This window comes from Fulmarus glacialis, unplaced genomic scaffold (genome assembly GCF_000690835.1).
Source record: "Fulmarus glacialis isolate BGI_N327 unplaced genomic scaffold, ASM69083v1 scaffold19724, whole genome shotgun sequence".
Classification (NCBI taxonomy): Eukaryota; Metazoa; Chordata; class Aves; order Procellariiformes; family Procellariidae; genus Fulmarus; species Fulmarus glacialis.
In genome coordinates, this window is record NW_009206314.1 from 6,720 (window position 1) to 17,457 (window position 10,738).

The 10,738-nt window shown below is 52.5% G+C and overlaps 1 protein-coding gene across 1 annotated transcript in view; it reads left to right on the forward strand.

Annotated features, from left to right (window-relative positions):
- Window positions 1-10,283, forward strand: part of KAZN (kazrin, periplakin interacting protein) — a gene marked incomplete at its 5' end in the record, with an annotated part of 10,999 nt that extends 716 nt beyond the window's left edge. Inside the window, 6 exons of the mRNA XM_009575706.1 lie at window positions 7,598-7,734; window positions 8,184-8,354; window positions 8,752-8,941; window positions 9,132-9,262; window positions 9,541-9,591; window positions 10,116-10,283. Of these exons, the coding sequence (XP_009574001.1) occupies window positions 7,598-7,734; window positions 8,184-8,354; window positions 8,752-8,941; window positions 9,132-9,262; window positions 9,541-9,591; window positions 10,116-10,283 (848 nt within the window). The remainder of the gene's footprint in view (window positions 1-7,597; window positions 7,735-8,183; window positions 8,355-8,751; window positions 8,942-9,131; window positions 9,263-9,540; window positions 9,592-10,115) is intronic.
- Between the last annotated feature and the right edge of the window lie 455 nt (window positions 10,284-10,738).

A 10,738-nucleotide genomic window follows, 5' to 3' on the forward strand; every position in this document is an offset into this window, starting at 1 on the left:
CCCCACCGTCCTGCCCCAGCAGCGTGGAGCCGGAATGGATCAGGGTGCAGCGACAGGCAGGGAAGCGGGGTGCGGGGGGCGTTTGCAGCATTGCAAAGTAATTCCTCCACAGCTAGCTAGAAAGTAGAGCCAAGAGAGCAGCTGAAACGCAGCTGGAAACGTTTGCGAGATGGGGGCGGGTTGGATTTGAGCCTCTCGGACTCTTAGGAGGGAAGCAGCAAGTTTCCTGGTGAGTGCAATTTTCCTTATCCCGTGTGGAGTTATCGGGAGTGCTGCAGAAAGCAGAGGCTGGGTCTCCAGGTGACGTGCAAGTTCTCCTCTTTTCTTCATGCATTGGTTTGGGTGTTTTCCCGCGGTAGTCAGGGCCGGAATCTCCCTCCTTGCTGGCGGCTGCACGGCGAGCTTGCTGCGAGCCCCAGGACCGGAGTGTGCAGGGCAAAAGACAATATTGCAGCTTTCCCTCCCCAAAACCAAGCTGGCAATAAGTCCAGGCAGGACGGTTTGTTAGCCGGAGCCAGTAGATGATCCTGAGCTGGGGAAAGCTCTTGTGCGTCAAACCCTGGCAGCGCCGCGGCTCTAAATATCATCTCAAATCCCCAGCATACTGCGTGTAACTTCCACTTGTCAGCTCGTGTTTGCGGATTATGAAGAAAGGCTGTCAAAAGTTCTCAGGCTCAGAGCTGAGCAGTGGGGTGGGGAGAGCCCCAGTCCACCGCATCCCCCCTCGTCCAGGATGCTGGGGGGGGGGCAGGGAATTGGGCTGAGCCTGTATTTGGGTGGAGGATTTTGGAAAAAGAAGAGAAAAACTACCCCAGTCTACATGCTTTTTATTTTTTCGCTCTCTGATTTGCAAAAGCATCCCTATAAATTAGTAACAGCCAAAATATCTTCAAAATCTTGCCCCCCCCCATGCCATCAGTGCAGCCTCCAACAGCAGGAAATGCTCTGGGTTTATAAAACCGTAATTGGAGAAGAAAATCCTTAATTAGAGAATATTTGCTCTGTGCGGACAGGGAGGGGGAAGTGCTGATAAATGCAAAATACAGAAAAGCAGAACTATTTTAAGACTATTTGCAAAAAAAATAAGAATAATAATAAGTCATCTAAGAAGCTGCAGTGAGGTCATATGAACTTCTGTGGGGGATAGTGCAGAGAAAAAGTGAGTTTGGCTTGAGAATCGTGAGTATTTAAGGAATATAATGTTGTTTTTTTACTGGGCTTTTACTGGCTGCTATACGAGCTGCTGGGATCGGTTTTCCAGGACTTCCCTGCAGGTGTGATGGCTAGCAAGAGGGAATCTCAGCTTGCACTTGGAAAGGCACATAACAAGAAGCCTTTTAAAATCAATGCTCCTTCCTTCCCATGCAATATTGGAAAGCTTTTGCATAATTTGGAAAAGCTCGCCATGCTGGATCCAGCCCCATAAGCTGGGCTGGAGGCGCTGGGCAGCAGAGCCGGCTTAGCACGGCAGCGGATACGAGACGGGTAATGTGGAAACGGGATCAGCAGCTGGAGAGGGAGAAAAAATCCTTTTTCCTTTCTGTGAAAAATTGTCCGTAGAGAAACATAGCCAAAAGGGGAGGAAAAATGGCAATAACTGTGCCTGGTGAATGGTTCTGCCAGGAGAAACGTATCGGCTGATAGAGGCATTTGGGGAAATAATGGCTCTACTTTAAGGAGCTGCAGGATGAGGCAGTGCAAGGAGCTCAGGGAAACCTGGCCGTGCCATCCTGTAGGTCAGGGGTTTGTGTCGGTCGTGTCCTGCAGCCAGAGAGCATCTCCCCAGACCTCGCAGCATGCATCACTGCAAAGCCTCGCTAAGGGATGCCCCGCGCCTGGCAGCATCGGCATCCCTCTGCAGCGGTGTGCGACCCGTGTTGGGTCGTGTGTAATGTCATTAGCGGATAAATTATATGGAAATCTGTCGTCGCTGCTGGCTCTGAGCCTTGAAGCATGACACAGCCGGTTCAGATAGAGATATCGGCTCATTGGGCCTTAACGCAGAGGGAAGCGGAGAGGTTTTGCCGGCGGGGTTTACTTTCGGGAGCTTCAGCAGTTTTAACAGCCTTCGTTTTGCACGGCCGCACAGGGTTTGGTTTGTGATGATCTGGATGGAGGAGGGTGGGTTCATCGTCCCTCCTTGGCAATGCATTTCCAGCCCTTTCCGACAGCATTTAGCACAGAGGTAAGGGCGGCGATAAGCAGCGTCCTCCCTGTGCCGTGCTAACAAGCCCTTGCTGTGGAGAGAGGGAGCAGGGATCCGGAGCGGCACAGGATGCTCTGCGGCAGTAACTCGAGCAGTTTCTCTATCCCTGGCAGCATGTGCTTTATCCATCTTTATTGCTCCTTTTTCTGGGTTAATTCCATCTCTTGCACTTTTTTTTTAATCAATTAATGTCCAAATAAAATCCCATAGCGCTACATCCTGTCGTCCTCTCCTCCTTTGCTGGAGCTGGGACTCGGTATCGTGCTTACAGTGTTAGCGCAATTGTATTTTCCCTGGCCCCAGCTGGAAAGGGATGGATGTGGTCTGGATTTCTGATGTGGAAATCTCCGACGGGAGAAGCTGCAGACAGCTTTATTACTGCTGGGTCCTGCTGCGGGAGGGGACCGTGCCCGAGCGCCTGGAGGACTCGAGGAGCCTCTTGGCCGGGTAATGTCTATGAGCGTGTGGGCTAATGGCAGAAACCCCATTTCTGGGAAGGTTTATCCAATATGCTGGAGCTCGCCTGCGGGATTATCATGTGGAGAGCAAACCTGGTTTCTGTTTCCTTTTCGAGTGCCAAGGTAGAGACCTCGGGCTGGCTTTCCCCACTGCTCGGGAAGGCGTGAACCCACTTCACATCTGCTCCGCAAATGGGTTGTAGCCCGGTCTCCTGCCTCCCAAACCTGCGACTCGGAGCTGTGACCCCCTGGGGACGGCACTTGGGCTGGGACAAGCCTCCTGCAGAAACCCTCAGCACCCCCCGGCTGGCTGCAGCAAGGGGGTGGGTAGCAAAGAAGCGAGCGGACGGATGTCCCAGCAGATGGGTGTCCCAGCCATGGACCCGGCCAAGGAAGCCCTCTCCACCAAAAGGACATGGGGCTCTGTACAGAAAACCCACTCCTTTGAGTGCTCCTTTGAAGATGCACCTTAAACTCACAGTAGGAGTCATTGACCACCTTGTCATGACCGTGGCAGGTCTGGTTTGGAAAGCCCTTGGCCTCGTAGCAGGGTGTTTCCAGGTAAATACCCCCAAGGCAAATGCCTCACCTAATTTTTTCCTGAAATTCAACATTGCACTTGAATTTCCTGCCTGCACCGTACCTCTGCACGCCCAGGAGCAAGTGCCGGCTCTGCCCGACGCCTTGTAACGTTGACGTCTTCAACGGCAAGATCTTCTCTGCAGACAGTGACGGCTGCGCCCAGGGAGTGCGCGTGCCTACTTAATTACAAAGCAAGGAGCGGCGCTGCAGTTCCTGCGCAGGGCTGACCGATTTTATGGGTTAGTCATGGTGACAATATTGAATTTCATGGTAGGGATGGGGAAACAGGAGAAATTAAGTGAATGTTAATGGGACAGGATGGGTTTATGTGTTCCTCTTGCATGGGGCATCACCGAGGCTTGAGCGGTGCGCCCCGAGGACGCCTTTCCCAGCTTTAGAAAATAAGTGCATGATTCAGTAAGTGATAATGTCAGCTCCGATTCTGTTCCTGGCATGAAAATTCACGTTGCACAGGACGAGAGAAGCACTTGCAAGCGGGCAGGAGCCAGAGGGAGCTGCTCTTCGGGAGGGTCAGAGGTGGGCTGCGTCTGCTGCCAGAGCCCTGGTTTGTGTTTGGGCTCTGCCGCTTCATCCCTGGAGCTGGGAAGCTAGGCAGAGATGCTATTTCTACGGTCCGAACATAGTCATTTTTTGATATCTAATCATTGGTGTGTAATATCGCATTACCAAGGTAGTCAAACTAATTATCTGCATGCTTTCCAAGCAAACCTGGGTTAGATGGTGCGACCACCACCGCCTCATTTTCCCTTAATTTGATATTATTAATTTCAAAGGGGGGGGAATGGTACTTACAGCAGCCCCCATTTTAGGGGGCAAAATGCCTGGTTAGCTAATTCCCATCCAGAAGTTGTTAGATGCTGAGGCCAAACAGGGGCCATGGGTGGAGGCACCTTCGGTGGTGGCATCACTGGGAGGTTTCAGCCGTGCCGCTGCCCTGGGCAAGGCTGTGCCCCTCAGCTTGGGCCATCGGAGCGATTCGATCTCAGCTCGTTAGGTAAAGCTGGAAACACAAGGTGCTGGGGAGGGACTTTTGACAGTTTTGGCTGCGAGAGGAGCCCAGCGTGGAGCAGGTCCCGTTACTGCTCTGCGTCCGTCATCCGAAGGAGCGATGCTCGGGGGACGGATCGCGTGGCAGGAGGTGGCAGCTCAAGTAACGGGAGCGCAAGCTGACCTCGTGCAAGATTAATGGTGCGGGCGGGGATGCGGGGGGTGATGGCGAGAGCTGGGGGGATTCACCCTCCCTCCCATCGCTTGCTGCCGGGGCTGGTGCCGAGCCTGAGGCGGGGCTGGTGGGTTCCCCCTCTGCTTCTGCCATGTGCTTTGGGCGGGAGGGAAAAATAAATGATGCAAATAAGCTGCCTGAGTTAAATACTTTCCACTCATGGTAAGGGTTTAGGATTTCTTGCTTCGCTTGTCTTGGGTTTATGAACAGGTCAGAGGTTTTGCCAGAGCCCACCGTGCAGGTGGGCTGTAGGAGAGTTGATTTAGATACTCCTGGGGGGTTGGGATACAGAAACCTGGCCCTGGATCATCAGATTAAAGAAAAAAGCCATTTCACCTCCTCAGATGGCCCCGATGGCCATTGAAAATCTGCTTTATTCTCCTTGGCTGCCCCTGCCATCGTGCTATGGATCGCAACGGCTCATTTTCCCTGACGGGGTAATCAGCCAGGCTTGTTTGCTAAGGATGTATTAAGCCGCCACAGCGAGCGGTGCGTGGTCCAGGAATTGAGGCAGCCCTAACTGCTCACTTCTGCATAACTTTTTATTTTTCTCCTGCCTCTTTCAATTAATTTCCTATTAATTGGGTTTGGAATGAAGTTCTCAAATGACTGGTAAATCTTCTTTAAGCTTGGGAGCTAATCGGTTTTGGAGGAGGGAGAGCAGTGGTAATAGAGGAGGGAAAAAAGTGCGTTAATTTTAGCAAATCTCTCAAATATGAACTGAAACAAATGGTAAATTGTCCTATTGGGTTAATAGGAAAAAAACCTGCTCTTGCAATACCCCAAGTCCATCATCTTCTTGCCGTACTGGTTGGCATGAATGGTGGCAAATATTCAACCTTGGGACATGGTATGTACTCTTCTCCTAATAGTACTTCTGAGCATTTTTTTTTTGGCAAGCAATGAAGTGTTTTCCGTAAGTCTTTAAGGACCCTGAATGCTGCCACTAATTAAAGCAGGTTGTATGCTATAGGGGACCCGCTATTTAATTAAATTCATTAGAAGCCTTTTGTCGCTTCCAGCTTCAGAAAGTGCAAATGTGACTTAAACTTTTATAAGAGCCTCTCAGTATCCTTGAGAAAATTTAAAAAATATATATATGTGTGTGTCACAAAGTGTTCAAGAGCTTGAAAGTAAAGGGATTTTCAGCAGTGCATTATCCTACGGGGATGGGGCTGAGACTGACCCTGCCTGGAAAGGGCTATGGGGGCCAGAAATTCTCCCTCTAAAACCCAAATCAGTGATGGCTGCGGTTAATGTGTCCTCATTAATGAGTCGCGGCCAGTGCAGTCGGTAACTCTGGGTACCCGCTTCTGCAGGGTCAGGATCTCACCCCAGAACAGCTCAGTCAGCTTATCGTTAGTTTTTCTTTTTCAGCAAGTTTTTAGTTCATGTGAAATAAGTGGGCAGGGGAAGGTTGGTGTTAAATACACACAGGCGACAGGAAAGTGCTTTTTTAAAAACTTAGATGTGGTCCCGTTGTGATTATTTTTAGAGGGTTTTTGTAATAGTTTCCCAAGCTGGGAAAAAAAATAAGGAAAGTCCCGGTGTCGGAAGAGGCTGAGTTGTCCCAGGAGGAGTCATGTTCATGGAAGTGAGCAAGGAAGAATCACAAGCGCTCCCGGTCACGGGTCAACATAGATCGTTGTGGCATTTTTTAGCTGGTTTGTTGTTTTTCTGCATTTTGATTTACCTCCAGTGCTTAATGGCGGAGTAGTTGGTCCGAAGAGTTTAATCTCCTGGGTTTTAACAGATAAAGATCTCTGTTGTCCCAAATATCTCCCTCTTCTTCCACTATTTGGTCTGATTCTTTTCCCCCACCTTTTTCTCCACTAACCTGCAAGTTGAGCTTTCAAGTGCTGGGGGAAGGCAGAGGCATGAAGCCAAGGGTGCCAAAGGTGCTAATTGCATAAAGGAAATTAATTTCCTTTTAAGTGTGCCACGGTAATGGTTTTCTTGTATTCCTCAGTCAGGACTTTATCCCACCTGTGTCTCACCAGGAGGAGCTCAGAGGCATAATGTGGAGCAGTTCAAGCCCCTAGAAGAAGTGGCTCGTTATGGGGGCGTGGGGGGTAGGAAACGCAGCGTGGGCTGAAACACTCGCGTGGGTTTCGTTAATCCAATAGAAATAGGTTGGACCTGTGCCTGTGCGTGGAGGCAGGTCCCACTCCTGATGGTGCTATCGTCTTCTAGTGGCTTTTTTAATATAGACAGCTGTTGGTGGCTTTGGGGTTGGTTTTTCTGGTGAGTTTGGGGGGCTTTAGGATGTTTTTTAATATAGAGGAATGACTTGCAAGGCTCAGCTGCTCGCAATGCAGCAAGTGCGGGGAGCATTGGAGGGGCAGAGGGTGTTTCATACCGTCCCACTCCCCTGAAAGCAGCACTTCCTCAGGGTGGAAAAGCATGGAAAGTCCTTCCTATAATGAAAAGCAGTATTTGTATTCTGATTCCTAAATTGGGTGTTATTTTGGTGGGGTGGGGTGTATCTGGAGCAGGGACCCACAGGGTATTTCTGCAGCACTGCCAAGGACCAGGTTCAAGGCTGGGCAAAGCACTTAACGTGCAGAAGTCCCTTGTCCTGCGTGGTGTTTCTGTAATTCTCCCTGGTTTTACCAGGCTTCCAGCAAGCTGTCCCTGCGTCGGTGGTCAGCGAGCATCCCTCGCTGGTGCATGGAAGAGGGAAGACACGAAGGTCTTGGTTTCAGCTCAGGGAGCCGTGCCCTGGGCTCGTGGGAGCGCTGCAGGAATCTGCCGAGCTGCTAAAAATAAACCAGTTGTGGTTTATTTATCCTGGAAAGGGAGCAGCAGGTTTTCCTATGCCGGGCCCTGAGTCTGCGGCAGCGGTTTTGCTCCCGAATGTCCTTTTCCAGGGGCCGAGCTGCCCCATGGAGGCTGAGCGATGATTAGGAGCCACGGCAGAGATGCGCTGGGCATTTCAAGGGGCTGCTGGGTGCATGCAGAGGGTGCAGCAACAGGGGTGAATTGGGCATCTGCTCCCAGCCCAGCCCCTGGGGTCGTAATTTTGCTGCTTTTTCCTGGAAAAATAAAAGCGGTGGAGGCGAGGGGGCTGCCGTGCCCCCAGTGCTTGAGCCATCATCTCTCCCGCAGCCATGAAAGCTGACCGCAAGCGCTTGAAGGTGGAGAAGACGGACCTGGTGAGCCAGATGCAGCAGCTGTACGCCACGCTGGAGAGCCGTGAGGAGCAGCTCCGCGACTTCATCAGGAACTACGAGCAGCACAGGAAAGTGAGTGCGGGAGCCCAGCACCATGGTCTCGGGGCACGGGGGGCTGGCAGCGGCGAGCGCGAAACCCGGTTTGCAATCGGGCAAAAACCCACTAAAGCCCCAGACGGCCTCTTGCAACCGGGCAGATGCTCCCTTGCTGCAAGGGCTGGACTGCAGCAGGTTAAGGATAAATAAATACCAGAGGAAATCGGGCCAGCGAGCTAAACTTGGGAAATTCGATGTAATTTTAACCAGATGCATGGCGGGCATCCCTTTTCGGGGGACTGGCCGCATCCTGCAGCTCCCCTCTCCTGCCTGCTGCCGTCCCTGCCGGGCTCTCGTGACACCCAAAGGTACCGCTTGCCCTTTAGCACCGCAGCAGTCGGGTGGTCCCCGAGGGGGTCATGGGAGGGGGGTTTGTAGTAGTGTGTGGGTTTCCCCTTCCTGATGGCCGCCCCGTGTCCTGGCAGGAAAGCGAGGATGCGGTGAAAGCCCTGGCGAAGGAGAAGGACCTCCTGGAGCGGGAGAAGTGGGAGCTGCGGCGGCAAGCCAAGGAGGCGACAGACCATGCCAGCGCCCTCCGCTCCCAGCTCGACCTGAAAGACAACCGCATGAAGGAGCTGGAGGCCGAGCTGGCCATGGTGAGCTCGCTAACACAGCGGGCATGGCTCACGGGGCAGCTCTGCGCCGCCGCTGCAGGCACTCGGCTCAGCAGCTCAAGTGCTTGAAACACCCCGGCGAGTTTTGCTGAATTTAAATATTTATTGCAATATCGCATTGAAGTCGTTGCATGCGTTTGCTGCAGTTGTTACACGCATGCATTTGCTACAGTTGTTGCATTATTGCAATATTGGCAGAAAAAAAAATCCATCAATAAAAAGGAGCTGGATATCCTTGGTGCAGGGAGCAACACAATTTGGGTATTGACTTGCCAAGAGAAGGGTGGGTTTGGTGCAGTGTGTTGCTGCCAGTTCTGCTGCTCCGGGAGATGTTCACATGGTTTTTCCCCACCACCACCACCTTGGTGTCCTTCCCCAGGCCAAGCAGTCCCTCGCCACGCTGACCAAGGACGTCCCCAAGCGCCATTCCTTGGCCATGCCGGGCGAGACGGTGCTGAACGGCAACCAGGAGTGGGTGATGCAGGCCGACCTCCCGCTGACGGCCGCCATCCGGCAGAGCCAGCAGACCCTCTACCACTCGCACCCCCAGCACTCGGCGGACCGGCAAGGTGAGCCCCCCCGCACGGATCAGGGCGCAGGGCCGAACCCATTTTGGAGAGCTGCCTTATTCCCCCATAGAGGGAGAAAAAAAGGTCAAAACACCCCGAAAATAGGTTTTTTGGAAGTGCATCAGAGGCTTTGCGTGGGGTCAGGTTTGCTGGCGTGATGTTAACTCCCCGGTCCCCCCCTGCCTTCCAGCGGTCAGAGTGAGTCCCTGTCATTCCCGGCAGCCGTCCATCATCTCCGACGCCTCTGCGGCCGAGGGTGACCGGTCGTCCACACCGAGCGACATCAACTCACCCCGGCATCGAACACACTCGCTCTGCAACGTAAGGGGCTATGTGATGGGGGGCTTGCTTTGATGGGGGGCTTGCTTCCCCGCTGTGTGCAGCTGGGGATGCTGTGGGTCCTCTGCTCCCAAAAATGATGTTGGTTTTGGGGTGGGGTACGGGTTGGAGGTTTGTTGACCTGGAGAGCTGCTTTCCTGGGGTTTATCCTAGCCCCACAGTGATGCAGCCACCCATTCGAGCTGCTTGTTACTGGGGTGGCGGTGGGTCCCGGGCGGTGTTGGGGCTGATGCAATTGGATCCGTCTGCTTCTGCCGCAGGGGGACAGTCCTGGACCGGTACAGAAGAACTTGCACAACCCAATTGTACAGGTAGGGCACAAAGCCCTGTTTAAATCCTGCTCGTGAGACTTGGTCCTGTGCTACTGAGTGATTTGAGGGGGCTCCCACATCCAAACTGATTTGGGTTTTAAAAAAAAAAAAAAAGAATGGAAGCCATCCTGAATTCTAAGTCTGGGATGTCTCAGATTGCCATGATTTGCCCCAAAATCCAGGTAATGCTGTAGGTGGTTGCTGTGCTCAGGGCCCATCGTGGTCCCTGATTTTTGTAAGGCACAGCCTAGATCAGGTTATTCTTCTGTGTTTGACCCTAAAACGGTGGAGTATTTGAGCAAGCTGTGGACAGACCCTTGTTCTTCCCATCCTTACGTACCAGGAGCTGAAATCCTGACCTGGTTGAATTAAGAAGCCAAAATCCCTCAACATTGCTTTGGACCTGGACCCAAATAGTTTTGGTCCATTTGGTCCATTTGGACCCTGGTCCATTGTCCCCGGTGTGGGGCTGGGGGGGTGAATGAAAAGCTCAGTGACCAAGCTCGTGTCCTCTCCCCCCGCAGTCTCTAGAGGACCTGGAAGACCAAAAACGGAAAAAGAAGAAAGAGAAGATGGGCTTCGGCTCCATCTCCAGGGTGTTCGCCCGGGGGAAGCAGCGCAAGTCTCTCGACCCCGGCCTCTTCGACGGTACGGCCCCCGACTACTACATCGAGGAGGACGCGGACTGGTGACCCCCCTGCGCCGGGCGAGCGCCGGGAGCCTCTCCCCGGCCTCGCCATCGCCGATGTACATACTCCACCCCAGCCCCGCCTGTGGACGTGTTACCTGTTGTCTTGGGAGCGATGCAGCTGTGTCGTAACTTCAGTTTTTTTCCCTTTTTTTTGTGTTTTTTTCCATACCGGTAACTCCTTTGTTGTCGCTTCAGTTTGTCAGTTTGGGTTAGTTTTTTTGTCAGTTGTTTTTTCGTTTATTTCCTCCTTCTTTTGATGAAACTTGAAACTTGAAGGACTGCTGTGTCTCTGTAAATACCAGAAATATTGTGCACTTTGTGCTTGTGACGTCTCTTGTCCGAAACCGCTGTTTTCCGGAGCCCAGCCTGCGGGATGTCCTTGCTTGGGGACGAAGGACCTGCCCAGCTGAGGGACCTTAGAGAGAAAACACACACACGCAAAAAAAAAAAAAAAAA